The sequence below is a fragment of the Mobula birostris genome, chromosome 2 (assembly GCF_030028105.1).
Source record: "Mobula birostris isolate sMobBir1 chromosome 2, sMobBir1.hap1, whole genome shotgun sequence".
In the NCBI taxonomy this organism is placed as follows: Eukaryota; Metazoa; Chordata; class Chondrichthyes; order Myliobatiformes; family Myliobatidae; genus Mobula; species Mobula birostris.
In genome coordinates, this window is record NC_092371.1 from 233,130,963 (window position 1) to 233,148,047 (window position 17,085).

General features: G+C 42.8%; 1 protein-coding gene and 1 non-coding gene across 2 annotated transcripts in view; both read left to right on the forward strand.

Moving 5' to 3' along the window:
- The first annotated feature begins 407 nt into the window (after window positions 1-407).
- trnac-gca (transfer RNA cysteine (anticodon GCA)) lies at window positions 408-479 on the forward strand. The gene has a single exon. It is a non-coding gene; the product is annotated as a tRNA-Cys (tRNA).
- A 694-nt stretch (window positions 480-1,173) lies between these two features.
- The window catches only part of gopc (golgi-associated PDZ and coiled-coil motif containing), a 57,428-nt gene continuing 41,516 nt past the window's right edge, over window positions 1,174-17,085 (forward strand). Inside the window, exon 1 of the mRNA XM_072251611.1 lies at window positions 1,174-1,571. Coding sequence (XP_072107712.1) covers window positions 1,278-1,571 — 294 coding nt within the window. The 5' untranslated portion in view covers window positions 1,174-1,277. The remainder of the gene's footprint in view (window positions 1,572-17,085) is intronic.

A 17,085-nucleotide genomic window follows, 5' to 3' on the forward strand; every position in this document is an offset into this window, starting at 1 on the left:
AAGAGTGACTGTGTTTAATTCAGGCAGGGAGCGAGAGAATCATAGAACCAAAGACGAAGCAAAGGGCATTTTTAAAATCATACTGCCTTTCTTTGAGCGATCTTTGAAATCTTAATCCCCCCACCAACCATCCTTTTTTAAAAAAACTGTTTAATTGCAAAACTCAGATTACAAAGAACATTCACTTCTGCAAAGTTTTAGGAAGTGGACATCGTTGACTGGTGCGCAGAAATGTTGCAAAAACAGTAAAAATCTGCCGGATCCGCTGCCGTCTTTCTTACGGTGATCCTCTCGCACTTCGCTAGTTGAGCATATTCCAACAATATCAAAGAACATTACGAAGAAGGAAATGATGCATTGCTGGGTGTAAGGGATAGAGGAAATGTTCACAACAGTGATTATCGGCTGGGGGTATAGCTCAGTGGCAGAGCATTTGACTGCAGATCAAGAGGTCCCCGGTTCAAATCCGGGTGCCCCCTTACTTTTATCATGTATTCCAATTTTGTGTCTCACCACTTCAAATTGTAGTTCTTCATATCAAATGGATGTAACTCAAATGTGCTTACAGTATTTATTATTTTCCAATTTCCGTCTGCATTTTGACTTTGATCGTATAACCGAAGAGCCTCTTTATACGTATATGCCCGAAAACCTGCAGAAAGAGATTAGATCTGATTTTGTTTGTGTGTTGAAATACGAAGTAAGCACCGTTTTTGAAGTCAGCGAAACTCTTGCCAATTTTCTCAGCCTAGCGTTGCATGTTTACTTCTCGATACTGGCTTTGTGTTGCTGAGGACAATTGTTTGGAAAGGCGACGGGGGGCTAGGTAGGGAAAATAGATAGTAAAAGTACAAGCTTAAAACAAAGGAATTCCTCAAAATGCACGTTTACGTAGGAATATTCTTATGATATAAAACATTGAATCTTGCAATAATCAACTCTCTCAGCTAAATGATGCATAAACATGATGGGTTAGGTGCAAAATGCGGTATAGAATAGCACAAAATCTAAACTCGGAGAGTCAATTCATCCTTGCCCCATCAAAACCACTTTTCTCAGTTCCTTTAGGGGGCACGTAGAGGGAATTGATGACGTGAAGCAACCAGACCCCCCGTCCCCATGGCAACCGCTCGATCGCTCGGTTGGCCACTGGCTGCGAGGTGGCAGGTGGAATAATCGAGTGTCGGCCCTTGACAACCGGAACAGAAGGCGGTGCCGGTGAGAGGAAGCGAGGGGACGGACGGGCACCGGGACTTCCTTCCATCGCAGCGGCAGACATGGCTTCTTCAGCTGGGGGAACGGCGGCGGCTGGTCCCGGCACAGGCTCTGGCTCTGGCTCTGGCTCTGGTCCGGGCCCCGGTCCCGGCCCCTCCATGTTCCGCTGGTTGGAAGTGTTGGAGAAGGAGTTCGACAAGGCCTTCGTGGACGTGGACCTGCTGCTGGGTGAGATCGACCCCGATCAGTCCGAGATCACTTATGAGGGCCGCCAGAAGATGACGGCGCTCAGCTCCTGCTTCGCCCAGCTGTGTCACAAGGCGCAGACTGTCTTCCAGATCAACCACAAACTGGAGGTAAGGGCGAGATTTTAATGATGCAGTGTCAACGGAGACTGCACCACAGCATCCCTGTCTGGGGGCCGAGGGACATCATACTTATGCCTAAATGAAGACGCTGTTCTCAGCTTGGGGGCGAGGGATAATATTTTTATGTTTGAATAGAGACAATGTAGCCATGCCATCACTGACTGGGGGGGGGGGGGAGGTGAGGGACGTTTAGTTTATGTTTGAACGGAGACTGTGTCCGTGATGGAAGGGACAATATATTTGTATGTCTGAACGGAGACAATCTTCTCACACCATTCCTGACTGGAGGCGACATACAAAAGTCTAAATGAAAGCAGTACGCTATATACATGACTGAGGGAAGGTCAATAAATGAATATTATGAACTTTGGCATCCGTGTCTCCAGGAGATGTCAGTGCATGAATTGCCCAATATTAAGGTCCACTACAGCATCCCAGTTGGGGGTGAAGGCTAATCTGTTAACATCTCACTGGAAACTGTGCTCAACAATGTTGTTGATTGGACTAGGATGGAGTATTAATGCTGCTGTTTATATGCAGTTGGGGACAGAGTTTTTAAAAAGTATTGTTATGATGAGGAACTGTAAAGGGTGAGGTAAAGAGTAAACAGTCGACGTTTTGGACCAAGTGTCTTCTTCAGTCCTGAATTGTTGGCTGTTTATTCTTTTCCGCAGATGTTACCTGACCTGCTGGGTTCTTCCAGCAATTTGTTTGTGGTGTTTTGGATTTCCAGCATCTGCGGATTTTGTCATGTTTTTTGAGTTACAGATATGCTGTTGCATCAGGTCTAAGTATAGAGCCTATATTTTTGATGAATTCCAAACTTCATTAAGATCAACTACTAACATGTCAATTAGATATCATTGCCTGAAAATATACTGCATAGCTCAAGATATTTGAGCACCAAAGATTTCCTTTAGTGTATAAAATAGCTATGACTCCAGGCCACCACTTAGTAAAATGAAAAGGATTTTATAATCACATTAAACTCAAGAGGGTAACTAGAGGCAGAATGCAGAGACTATTCATTAGATGAAGGGTTTCGGACTGAAACGTTGATGGTTTACTCTTTTCCATAGCCGCTGCCTGGCCTGCTGAGTTCCTCCAGCATTTTGTGTGTGTGTTTCATCAGAATGTTACTTGAGATGGAGTATTTCAAAGGATTCAAAGTACATTTATTATTAAACTACATGCACAGTGTACAACCCTGAGATTCGTCTTCCCCACAGACAGTCATGAAACAAAGAAAACCGTGGAACCAGTTCAAAGAAAAACATCTCACTCTCTCTCACTCTCTCTCTCTCACTCTGTCTCACTCCCTCTCTCACACACTCACACATGTGCAGCAAGGCAAATTGCGCAAATGACAACAAAAAAGAATGAGTGAAAATCACAGAATATAAAACACAAAGAACAAATTTAATCTATAAGGAGGATTTGTATAGACCGGGTTTGTTTTCCTTGGAGGGGTGGAAGTTGAGAGGACACATGATAGGGGTACACAAAATTATGAGGAGCAAAGACTCACAGGGATGTTGCCTGGATTGGGGAGCATGCCTTATGAGAATAGGTTGAGTGAACTTGGTCTTTTCTCCTTGGAGCGACGGAGGATGAGAGGTGACCTGATGGAGGTTTATAAGATGATGAGAGGCATTGATCGTGTGGATAGTCAGAGGCTTTTCCTGGGGCTGAAATGGCTAACATGAGGGGGCGTAGTTTTAAAGTGCTTGGATGTAGGTACGGGTTGTTTTTTTACACAGAGTGTTGTGGGTGCATGGAGTGCACTGCCAGTGACAGAGGTAGAAGTGAATACAATAGGGTCTTTTAAGAGACTCTCAGATAGAACATGGAGCTTAGAAAAATAGAGGGCTATGCGGTAGGGAAATTCTAGGCAGTTTCTAGAGTATGTTACATAGCACAACATTGTGGGCTGAAGGACCTGTAATATGCTGTAGATTTCTATGTCTGTGTCTAAAGACAGGGTGGATAATAAGGAACTACTTGGCAATGGTGTGTATAAGAAGAATGTATCAGATTAAGAGCAGGAGCTTTGAGGAAGGGTGTGGTTGAAATCCATAACACACTGCCCGAGTTGTGTGGGGACAGGTGATCTTCCAGCATTTAAGGAGTATTAAGATGTGTATTGAGATTCCATGGCTTAGAATGCTGCAGGCCGACTATTGGAAATTAGGATGGGTACTTGATTACCGGTACTGACATGATGGGTCAAAGGGAGTGTTTTTGTGCTTTAATGTTGTAACACTAATAATCCTTGTGTATGATGAAGCATCAATTTGCACTGCTCCACTTTGTAGGCAGTGCACTGACGAAATCTAATCACATTCCTATGCTATGTAAAGGGATATCTCCACTTGCACTGTTGCTGGCATGGCCATTAGAGCAGAAGTTAATGAAAAAAGTAGATCTGCAACAATGGAACACTCTTCTGTTAACTGTTCGGGTGAAGGCTTCTCAATCTTATTAGTAGCTCTCTGATTTTGCCACAATCTTGATAACAGTATTGGAGAAGTGATGCTCAAACTTGAAAGTATGTATATATCACCATAAGAAATTCCTTCTCATCCCCATTCTAAGAAAATGACCCTCTATTCTGAGGTTGTGTCCTCTGGTCTTAGACCCATCCACCATAGGAAACATCCTCTCTACATCCACTCTATCAAGGCCTTTCACCATTTGATAGGTTTCAATGAGGTCACCTCTCATTCTTCTGAATTTGGACCCATATCCATTGAATCCTGGAATCATTTTCATGAACCTCCTTTGAACCCGCTCCAGTTTCAGCACATCCTTTCTAAGATAGGGGGTCCAAAACTGCTCACAATGTGCCAAGTTGTGCTTTACCAGTGCTTCATAAAATCTCAACATTACATCCTTGCCTCTATATTTGAATCCTCCTGAAATGAAAGCTAACATTGCATTTGCCTTCCTTACCACAAACTTAACCTGTAGGGAATCTTGCACAAGGATTCCCAAGTCCCTTTGTACCTCAGTTTTTTTTTGTATTTTCTCTCCATTTAGAAAATAGTCAACCTCCTAATTTCTTCTACCAAAGTGCGTGATGGTACACTTCCCAACACTGCCACTTCTTTGCCCATTCTCGTAATATGTCTAAGTCCATGTAACGTAAAAAGAATTGGTCCCAACACAGACCCCTGTGGAACACCACTAGTCACCAGCAGCCAATCAGAAAAGGTTCCCTTTATTCTCACCCTTTGCTGCCTGCCAACCAGCCACTGCTTTATCCATGCTAGAATCTTTCCTGTAATACTATGGGCTCTTAGCTTGTTAAGCAGCCTCATGTATAGCACTTTGTCAAAGGCCTTCTGAAAATCCAAGTACATAACATCAACTGATTACCTTTGTCTATCCTGTTTTTATTTCTTCAAAGAATTCCAACAGATTTGTCAAACAAGATTTTCCCTTGAGGAGGCCATGCTGACTGTGGCCTATTTTATCATCTGCTGATCAAATTTGCAGATATCATGACATTGATTGGTTTTGTATCTAGTGGCGACAAGATAGCCTACAGAGGGGAGAGGTTAACACCCTGACACAGTGGTGCCAGGATAACAACCTCTCCCTTAATGTCCAAAAAACAAAAGAGCTGATCGTGGATTACAGGAGGAGCAGAGACAGGCTTGCCCTGATCAACCTCAATGGGACTGCATTTGAGAGGGTGAGTAGTATCAAGTTCCTCAGTATACACATCACTGAAGATCTCACCTGGACTGTACACACCGGCTGTGTGGCAAAAAAAAAAAGCACAACAGCATCTCTTCCATCTCAGGCGACTGAAGAAGTTCAACATGAGCCCCCAAATCCTCAAGACATTCTGCAGGGGCACCATTGAGAACATCCTGACTGGCTGTATCGCCACCTGATACAGAAACTACACTAACCTTGATTGCTTGGCACTGCAGAGAATGGTACAGACAGCCCAGCACATCTGTGGATGTGAACTTCCCTCCACTGAGGATATTTACAGTGGCAGGTGAAGGCCTGGAAGATCATCAGGGACACCAGTCACCCCAGCCATAAACTGTTTCAGCTGCTTCCATCTAGCAAACGGTACCACAGCATTAAAGCCAGGACTAACAGGCTACGGGACAGCTTCTTTCTACAAGCCATTAGACTTGTGGGATGGATGTGAGAGTTAAATTCAATTCATGTGCCCTCAAGTACACTGAGACCTCATCCTTAATAATCAACTCCTAACACCTTTCCAACCACTGAGGTCAGACTAACTGGCCTTTAGTTTCTTTTTTTCTGCCTCTTTCCCTTCTTGAAAAGTGGAGTGACATTTGCAGTTTTCCGTTGTTCCAGAACCATTCCAGAATCTAGTGATTCTTAAAAGAGCAATAGTAATGCCTCCACAATCTCTTCAGAACCCTGGGGTGTACACCATCTGGTCCTGGTGACTTATCTACCTTCAGATCTTTCAGTTTCCCAAGAACCTTCTCTCTAATAATGGTAACTTACCACCCTTCATGACCCCTGACACCTGGAACTTCCACCGTACTGCTACTGTCTTCCATAGTGTCTTCCATACTGTCTGATATCCACTCTCACCTCTCTTTTATACTTTATGTATTTGAAGAAATTCAGGTATTTCTTATTCAGCAAGTAAATTCACACCATGCAAGTGCTGGACACTAACTGTCTCGAGCTTTCAGGTTCAACCACATTTACCATTGCAGAGTCCCAAAGTCTTTACATTTTCTTCAAGGAAAGGTCAGAGTGCGGTGGAAACTCTCCACTCATCTAGGTGAATGCAGTTCCCGGGATAGTCAAAAATCTTGGACAAGATGGCAGCTTTGATTGGATCCAATCAGAGCCACCTACACCACCTGTACATTGCGCCGTGATTTTAATTGTAATATCTGTGAAGTGCACTGTTGTAGCTTCAGTGCCACCTCCAGTTCAGGAACTGGATTAATGTCTCTTTAATAATGAGGCAAAAGTTAACTCCTTGTCATCTCAGCATTTAAAACAAAGGTTATCTCTGGGCTTTGTTTATCATACTAACATGCAAAAATCAAACTAGTATCAGTGTGGTGCACTTCTGAAGACATACTGGGAATAGCAGATCCTCAATATTGCAGTGAAATATGTTCAAATATCCCCACCAGCTGCTTTTCGCAGGATCTAAGGACATGGCCAGTGACAACGTCTGGGCCAGATCTTTTCTGCAGGATTCTCCATTTCATGGGAATAAGGAATTTTCTGAAGGCCAAGGACCAGCAAAAAAAGAAATCTGAGCCCTAAAGAACAGGCTGTGGGTTGAAAGAATGCAGAGGTCCACCAACTGTTGATATCTGTGATATGCTTGGAATGTTAAGCATCACCAAAACCCTCTATAGTCCAAACCCAAGGACTGAGAGGCAGCCGATGGCAAAAAGAATAAGCTCTTTGAAGATCTTCACCATTTGGGAAGAGGAGGTCTTACCAAGGGGCCTTATCAGGAAAAGAGGCGAGCAATTGCAGTTCCCACAGAGGATTTCCCTGTTGTCTGACATTGCAACTATTTTTTCAACTGTTTACCCCTGAATTGAAGCTCCCTCAAGTTCAACTGAAGCTCCCCTTACAAAAGTTGCAATGTAGAATCTGCTTGTCAAGAGATATTACAGATATGATCTTCACCATGTAGTAAACTCATTGATATAGAGAATTCATCCATCTCCATGCATGTCTGCCTTCAACTTCATAAAAGTCTTTGACTAAGGATGATAATGGGCATCTTTCTCAAGTTTTTTTGTCCTCAAACACATTATCATTCTATATTTACTGTTTGATGGCATGCAAGCTCTAATACTTACCTGTTCATCATAGACTAACTCTTCGAGAAAGTGCAGTACATTAACTCACTTCAAATGAGTGGCCACTCAGCATACGGCGGCCGTGTTGTGAGCTCCGTTCTAAATCTACAGTACACTGATTTTCTTAGCATTTTCTGTTCAAGTAGCTGATAGTCACATCAGATACGATAGGCTGACCCTTCTGAACATCAGAAAGGTGGCATTTACCCACTATGTGCCGCCTTTCCTACACTGGGAACCCCTGCTTGAGCGATCCATGGGAGACTCATCTCTTACACCACCACTACCTTGGAAGAAACGCCGGAGGTGAGGGAGAAGGGACAGTGCCTGGTGAGGTTGAGATGGCGTGCAAATCGACCGCCGCTCACTAGCATACTCCTGGCTAATGTTCAGTTCCTGGACAACAAGCTTTGTGAACCGAGATCCAGAATCTCCTATAAGCAGGAAACAAAGGAACACAATGTTTTGTGCTTCGTGAAGACCTGGCTGACGGAGGAGATACCGAATCATGCCAGCGAACCCCCTGGGTTCCAGGCGGACAGGTCGAAAAACCTCTCTGGGAAGAGTAAAGGATGAGGGGTATGCTTCATGGTCAACAATGCTTGGTGTGACCCCCAGAATGTGCATGCACTCAAATCCTTTTGTTCCCCAGACCTGGAATACCTGGTACTGCTGTGCAGACCCTACTGGCTGCCTAGGGAGTTCACGGCTGTTATCATCATAGTGGTGTACATTCAGCCGCAGGCTGATACCGACCTGGCTCTCAAGGAACTGTACGACACCATCAGAATGCTGGAGACTGCACAGCCAGAGGCTGCCTTCATCGTTGCCCGTGACTTTACTCGAGTGTCGCTGACGAAAGTCTCTCCAAAGCTTTGCCAGCACATCCAGGTGAGCACTCGTGGAGATAAGATACTTGACCTCTGTTACACTTCCTTCCACAATGTTTACAAAGCTCTCCTTAGGCCAACTTTTGGAAAATCAGATCACTCTTCGATCTTGCTTTTGCCGACATACAGGCAGAAGCTGAAACAAAGAGGCAGCCATTGTTAAAACCATCCACTGTTGGTCTGACCAGTTGGCCTCCATGCCGCAGGACTGCTTTAATGACGTTGACTGGAATGTCTTCCGTGATGAGGACGTCTCTGAGTTCAATGATGGAGTCATGTGCTTCATCCAGAAGTGCACCACCAGAAGTTGGTCAGGGTCTTCCCGAACCAGAAACCCCGGGGTCAAGTGTTCCGTGCGAGCAGCATTTACAGCGCGACATAGAGCTTACATTGCTGGTGATTAGCTAGAGCTCAAGAAAAGCAGCTATGATCTGCGCAAAGCTATCAAAGCTGCGAAACAATAATACAGGAACAAGATTGAGTCAAGCGTCACAACGAATAGCACACGTGGCTTGTGGGGGGCTGCATACCATTGCAAACTTCAAAGCCAAGCATTGTGGTGCTGCCAACATCGTGGCCTCTCTTCCAGATGAGCCCAATCACATTTATGCTCGGTTTGATGTCCCTAACTCTGAGCCTCCGAGGAAAGCCATAGCTACAACCTGCAACCTGGTCATCTCTGAGGCTGAGGTACGCAGATATTTCCAATGAGTGGACAGTCGCAAGGCTGCGGGATCGGATAGCATCCCAGGACAAGTACTCAGGATGTGCACAGCACAGCTGGCAGGTGTGTTTTACTGACATTTTTAATCTCTCCCTCTCCCAGTGTAGAGTGCCCTCCTGCTTCAAATTATCCACCATTGTCCCTGTACCAAAAAAGACCAAGGCAACATGCCTGAACGACTGGCGTCCTGTCGCGCTCACCTCAATAATAAGCAAATGCTTTGAGAGGCTGGTCAAGGATCTTATCTGCAGCTTGCTACCACCCAAACTGGACCCCCTACAATTCGCCTACCAACACAACTGACAGAAGACGCAATAGCCACTGCTCTACACACCATCCTTGCATATCTGGAGAAGAAGGATGCTTATGTGAGAATGCTGTTCTTGGACTACAGTTCAGCATTCAACACCGTAGTTCCATCCAGGCTTGACAAGAAGCTCAGAGACCTTGACCTTGACCCTGCCTTGTGCAGCTGGATCCTGGACTTCCTGTTAGATTGCCAGCAGGTTGTAAGAGTGGGCTCCCTCACCTCTGACCCTCAACACAGAAGCCCCTCAGGGCTGTGTACTAAGTCCCCTCCTTTACTTCCTGTATACCCATGACTGTATTGCCACCCACTGCTCCTATTTGCTAACTAAATTTGACGACGTCACTACATTGATTGGTCTTATTTCAAACAATAACAAGGTGGCCCACAGGGAAGAAGTCATCTCTGACACAGTGGTGTCAAGAAAACGACCTCTCCCTCAATGTTGCAAAAACAAAGGAGCTGGTTGTGGATTACAGGAGGTATGGAGATGGGCTAACCCCTGTTGATGTCAATAGATCTGGAGTTGAGAGGGTAAACAGCTTTAAGTTCCTCGGCATCCACATCATTGAGGACCTCGCGTAGTCTGCACACACCAGCTGATGTGGTGAAAAAGGCACAACAGCACCTCTTTCACCTCAGGTGATTGAGGAAGTTTGGTATGGGTCCCCAAATCCTAGGAGCTTTTTACAGGGGCACAATTGAGACCATCCTGATTGCCTGGTATAGGAACTCGCCTCCCTTAATCGCAGGACTCTGCAGCGAGTGGTGCGAACAGCCCCGCTCATCTGTAGTTGTGAACTTTACAAAGACAGGTGTATAAAAAGGGCCCATAGGATCATTGGGGACCCAAGTCACCCCAACCACATTCTATTCCAGCTGTTACCATCCAGGAAATGATACTGCAGCATGAGACTGTTCTATTTATTATAAATTACTATGATTGCACATTGCACATTTAGACGGAGACGTAAAGGTCTTTACTCCTCATGTATGTGAAGGATGTAAGAAATAAAGCCAATTCAATTCAATTTTAATTCTACTTCCCATTCCCATTCCGATATGTCAATCCATGGCCTCCTTTACTGTTGCAATGAGGTCGCACTCAGGTTGGAGGAACAACACTTGTCTGGGTAGGCATTAACATTGATTTCTTGAACTTCTGGTAATGCCCCCCACCCCCACCATATCTCCTTTTTCCCTCTCTTCTCTGTCTCACCTTATCTCCTTGCTTCTCCATCACCTCCCTCTGGTTCTCCTTCCCCACTTTTTCTTTCTTCCATGGTCTTCTCTCCTCTCCTATCAGACTCCCCCTTCTCCAGCCTTGTATCTCTTTCACCAATCAACTTCCCAACTCTTTACTTCATCTCCCCCCCTCTTTACGGTTTCACCTATCACCTTATGTTTCTCCCTCCTCTCCTGCACTTTTCAAATCTGCTCATCTTTTTTTTTCCTCCAGTCCTGCCAAAGGGTCTAGGCCCGAAACGTCAACTGTACTTTTTTCCATAGATGCTGCCTGGCTTGCTAAATTCCTCCAGCATTTTGTGTGTGTTCCATTATGAGCTTCTCCCTATTATGGATTTAGTCCACAGGATGAGTGGATACTATTCAATATTCATCTCTATTACAGATTGCAGGCTGACCAACCACAGTCACTAAATTGCCATCCACTGCTGACTTTCCCGGAGACTAGTCTCCAAGTTGTTGTTAACTTCATTGAATTTTACAAAAGAATGCAGCTCACACTAAACAGCTAGAAAACTAAGGTGGTCTACCAAAATGCCTCTGGTTCACACTCTGAAAAGTCTATGTTCAAAATGAAACTCTGGAAAAAGGAAATGATTTCCTTATCTCGAGAGCCTCCCCTCAGTGATGAACGACTTTGATGAAGCTTGCCTAAGGCTCTAATGTACTAATTTGGCTTGAAATGAGGAAAAGGGTATTCAAAGATAAAGATCCCAAACCCAGTACTATGTTTTGCGGCGAATCTGTCATCCCCATCTTTTGGGATTATGGCAAACGCACAAAACACCAGGGGAACTAACACCACGACCAAAGGTCCAACAAATAGATTTGCAGACCAATTTTAATAACTTTTGTCAGGCCAACACATCCAGCACCAAGGCTTTGGCCATGCACAATTCTTGAAGCATGAATGCTTCTCCAATATCTTTTCCAATCTTTTTATTAATTTTCAAAATTATAAACATAACAACAATATTAATGAACAGAGTTTGGGATTACATTATTAATAATTGACATTGCAAATATAGCATTGGTAATAATATGGATGTGTAAAGTTTCCCAAACTTTGTAATGTAACAAATGTAATTAAACATGGTAGAGGGATAAATGAGAAAAAATCTGACAAAAAAAACCCCAATTAGAAAAGCAAAAAAAGATGTATTAATTAAACTAAGCAATATTAACCTAAACTAAATAAAACTAAAAACAAAACTATAGGGAAAAAAAAGACAGGCTAACATATTACATTAGATAGAATCATTAATGTCGTTAACTCCATTCCTCTATCCATGTATTTTAAGTTTAAAAAAAAAGGATTTGAAAAGGTCAAACTACATCATATGGAAATGTTGAATAAATGGTCTCCAAGTTTCTTCAAATTTAATCGAAGGGTCGGAGGTGCCACTTCGCTTCTCCAATATCAAGAGATATCAGGATCAGGTTTATTATCACCGACATATGTCATGGAATTTATTAACTTAGCATAGCAGTTCAATGCAATACATAATATAGAAGAAAAAAGTAGAGTAAATGCTTCAAGGGATCTAAAGTCTTCCCGAGCAATGTAACATCCTCATTAAAGAAGTTCACTTCAGTCACTGGCCACAACCATTCAGGGTGAAGGACAGCATCTGGGAAGGTCCCATGTTCTTCAAGGGTTATAGTAGGAGCATATTGCAGCCTTCTACAGGTTGTGGTAGGGAGGGAGGGAACCTCTCCCCCCTCCCTCCCCTCCCTCCCACTGTGGTAGGACTGCACAACATTTCTGACTACCCACCCATCCGCCTTATCAAATGATTCCATGCAGAAATCTTCAGCCATCTTAGGACTGGAGTAAAAAATAAATCATCCATGACCCTGAGGGATTATCTAAGAAAAGATGTGATAAGAACCAGTAGAACCTGTAGATCAGGCTCAACAATCACTTGAACAACTCGCATGATTACTGTTCCATTGCTTTTGATACTTTAAATTTAACAAATATTTTGTGTTCTAGTCATTACCACAGTAATTCTTACCATACGTGGAATGAAGTGATTGACCAATAGGATGAAGTGTAAATGACTGCAGTTGCTTAATAGGAGAAAGAACTGGCTGAAAAAAAACTCTTATTTTGTACATTTGACTCCTGTGAGTAAAGAGCAATTAAGTATATGATAATCGTAACCAGATTTCCGCATTCATGTGATTGAATCTACCGTTTTTATGGATAATAGTAGTAAAATTTTATTTCTTGACATTATATTAAAATGGAATTGAAAGCCATAGCTCAACATGTTACCCCTTCATCAGATATGAATAATACTAACGTGATCACTTTTTTTGACAATGTCACAAGATTGTTTGGATTTGTAAAATTTAATATGGTGAATTGGTGATTTTTATTTTTCACACATGATAGAGAGTAAAATTTTGTGTGATTGCTTTTATGAAGGGATGAGATTTGATGGCCTAATTCTGCTTCTATGTCTTATTGTCTTGAGATGCTTTTGCTATGGTAGAGATGATATGTAAAACCAAGATTTTGGCCATGTTGGAAATTGCAGAAAATCACTCAGTATGTATAACCATACCTCCAAGGTATTGTAATGCATGTAATTAAAAGCACATAAGACATGTGAAAGAACAAATACAAAGAGTGGAGGGAGTATACAATATTTTTCCACTTTCAGGAATGAATCTACGTACATTGGACTTTTGAATTTGTACAGGTATGTTTTTGGATGTGGTTGCGACGCAGCCATGAAGACCTGTACCAAATCTCTTTGATAGGTTAGTGCAGCCCAGCAAAATCTGTTAGGGATGATCTGTTTTGTCATTGTTAGCTTACTTTTAAATAAAGATGCAGCAAAATGATTACTTTAACATTGTGTAGTACAAATCGCTGACTGTTGACAGATGTCGCCACAGTGGAACTGTTTTCACCCATGCAGTAGTTTTACTGAGAAGTTCCTTGTATGGATTAGTCAATACTTCATATTCGCTCAGTGGCCACTTTATTAGGTTCCTTCTGTACCTAATAAAGTGGCCAGTGAGTGTACTGTGACGGGATCCTGAATTACCCCTATGAACTGTGTTTGTTTACCTGTATTAACTATGCTTTTGAAAAGAGAGAGAGAGTTATTCAACTTTGATACCTTGTTTTGAAGAGAGAGAGAGAAAGAGAGAGACGAAGACTAACTGTTGGACTGTCACTTTAAGGCACAAGGAAGAACTGGCTAACTTTTGGATTTCTGCTGAGTTGGAGAGAGAGATGGCACCGAGCGGCTCGTAAGTTGCTATGGTGACTGAAGGCGGTGTTATTTGATGGACACTCGATGTTATGATTTTCGGCAGCGTGTTGATACTCCCAAGGACATGGCGTGTTTGTACATTTCTTACACGGACAAAGGAAGGAGGAGTTACTTGAGTGTCAGTTGGTGCTCAGCACGGGAAGATAAAATAGGAAGTCAGATGATAGACCTCAGACACATGTTTTGGACATTGAATGAGCATTGTTGTGCCCGCAGAAAAAGTGGGTTTCGGAGGATCGATCAGGTGGATCGATCAGTTGCCTTTGCAGTGAAAAGGAAAGGGGTTGACTGGTGGGGAGTTGTCCATGTGTCCGCCCTCGCCTGGGTGATAGCTCCACCACAGAAAACCGGTCCCCTTTGTTAAAGTCACAGGTAGTGACTTTTAAAGGATTTCGAAGGACAACGAGAAGATCGACGACGTCAGCTCATCTGAAGACTCAAATCTCTCCCTCTCTCTCCCTGTCCATCACTACTCAACTCAATACCGTGAACTGAACTGAACTGAACTTTACTCATCATCGTAAGACTGTATTTTACCCCTAGACTTAAAGAAGCTTGGTTTTTCATACATATATTTCCACACTTACTGATATACTTACTTATATATATAATCATTGCTAACCTGTTTGATTTATCTACATTTCTATTACTGTACTGCATAGTTACTAATAAAAATTATTAGTTAATAGCAATACTGGACTCCAAAGTGTTTTCCGTCTTTGCTGGTTCTTTATTCCCGTCACGGGGTACGTGACAGTACATTTATGACCTTCTGCTGCTGTAGCCCATCCACTTCAAGGTTCAATGCGTTGTGCATTCAGAGATGTTCTTCTGCACACCACTCTTGTAATGTGTGGTTATCTGAGTTACTGTCGCCTTCCTGTCAGCTTGAGCTGGTCTGGCTATTCTCCTCTGATCTCACTCATTAATGAGGAATTTTTGCCTACAGAACTGCCACTCGCTGGATGTTTTTCACACCATTCTCTGTGAACTCTAGAGACTGTTGTGTGTTTAAAAAAAAAAAAAAAATCCCAGGAGATCTGGAGTTTCTGAGATACCTAAGTACCCTGTCTGGCACCAACAAACATTAACGTTCAATGTCACTTAGATCACATTTCTTCCCCATTCTGATATTTTCACTGAGCAACAACTGAACCCCTTGATTATGTCTGCATGCTTCTATGCATTGAGTTGCTGTCACATGATGGCTGATTAGATAGTTGCAGGAACGAGCAGGTGTACCTAGTAATGTGGCCACTGAAGGCATAGTTGATAAGGACCAGTAGCCTAAAATGACCAAAAGTCGTTATGCCCTTCTTTTTATTTTATCAGTTAATCTCACCAGAAGTTTAAAATTCAATGACAAAAAAGATGTGGTGACATTGGAGAGGGTTCAAAAGACGTTTACGAAAATGATTCCAGGATTGAAAGGCTTATCATATGAGGAGTGTTTGATAGCTCTGGGCCTGTACTCACTAGAATTCAGAAGAATGAGAGAGGGTCTCATTGAAGTCTATCGAATTTTGAAAAGCCTCGATAGAGTGGATGTGGAGGGGACGTTTCCTATAGTGCGCGGTGGTCTAAGACCAGAGGACACACTCTCAGAATAGAGGGATGTCCATTTAGAACCGTGATGCCGAGGAATTTCTTTAACCAGAGAGTGGTGAATCTGAAATTCTTACCACGCCAGCTGAGGATGCCAATATTTAAGGAAGAGATTGATAGATTCTTGATTGGTGAGGGCATGAAGGGGTACGGGGAGAAGGCAGGAGACTGGGGCTGAGAGGGAAATGGATCAGCCACAATGAAATGGTGGAGCAGACTCAATCGGCCAAATGGTCTAATTCTGCTCCTATATTCGATGGACTTACGGACAATACTTAGCAGTGTTTGGACACTTGATTAATTGGAGTCATTTATTATCTGAAGGATTATGCCATCTTTCTACTAACTTAGAACATGCTCAATGGCATGCTGTTCCTTTTATTTCATAGATGCAACTATTGGAAAGGATATTTGTGTTGACCGTCAAAGTTTTCAGTTCTTTAGAATGGAACCTATGTACATATTTTTTCATGAACTGTATTGCACAAGTTTATCCATTTCAGCGCAGCAAAGTTCATCTAGTCAACAGTAATAATGTTTCTAATAATCAATACTGTGGTTCAGTTATTTTAATGCTGTGATATTCACAGTTATCTAGGCAATCTACACAATTAAAAGAGATTTTTAATTTTTCATGACATCTTTAGCAATGCTAGGTTGGGTATCATCTATGCAAAGAAAAACAGTGTCACACACTGGTGCCTTTCATGCAAATGAAGAAGTCAGAAATCAAAAATGTTTTGAAGAGGGAGGGGTGGAGAGAAAGAGGGTAAGGTGGAAATGAAGAGAACTGAAAGTGAAAAAAAATGTTAGTGGTGCTATCTCAAAGAAGGTGTTCTTTTAAATCTGGTGGTAGATTGTCAGTAGTTAAAGCAAGGAGTTCAACTTGCTGGATGCAACTTAGCCTTCCATATTCAGTGTAAAATACACGACAGTGGTGGGGCTTATCACCAACAATGATGAGATGGCCTACAGAGGGGCCTACAAGAAAGCTCATTAATGCCTCAACTTTCTGAGGAGGCTGAAGGGAGTTGGACTATGCACGTCGGTACTTGCGTCCTTCTACAGATGTGCAGTAGAGAGCACCCTACCGTGCAGCATCACTATATGACACAGAATCTGTACTGTGGCAGAGAGGGAGGTTCTACAACGAGTGGTCAAAACTGCCCAAATCATCACCCACACCAGCCAGTGTATACAGAAAGATGCTGGGAAAAGACCAGCAACATTGTGAAGGATCCCACACCCCTTGCTCATGGACTGTCTATCCCATTTTCATCAGAGTGGAGGCTACATAACACCCACGCCAGGACCACCAAGCTCAAGAACCACTACTTTTCCCAAATTGTAAAAGTTAGCAACGAAAACATCTCCACCCACTGACCCACCCCACCACACCTCCCACCACAACAACTTTATTATTTCCTGTCAGAGTCACTGTAACTACAGATACTCTTGAATTGAATTGACGTTATTTCTTACATCTTCACCTACATGAGGAGTAAAAATCTTTACATTACAGCTCTGTCAGAATGTATAATGCACAGTTTATAGTAATTTGTAATAAATAGTATGTACAACAGGACCGTCAGTATAGCATA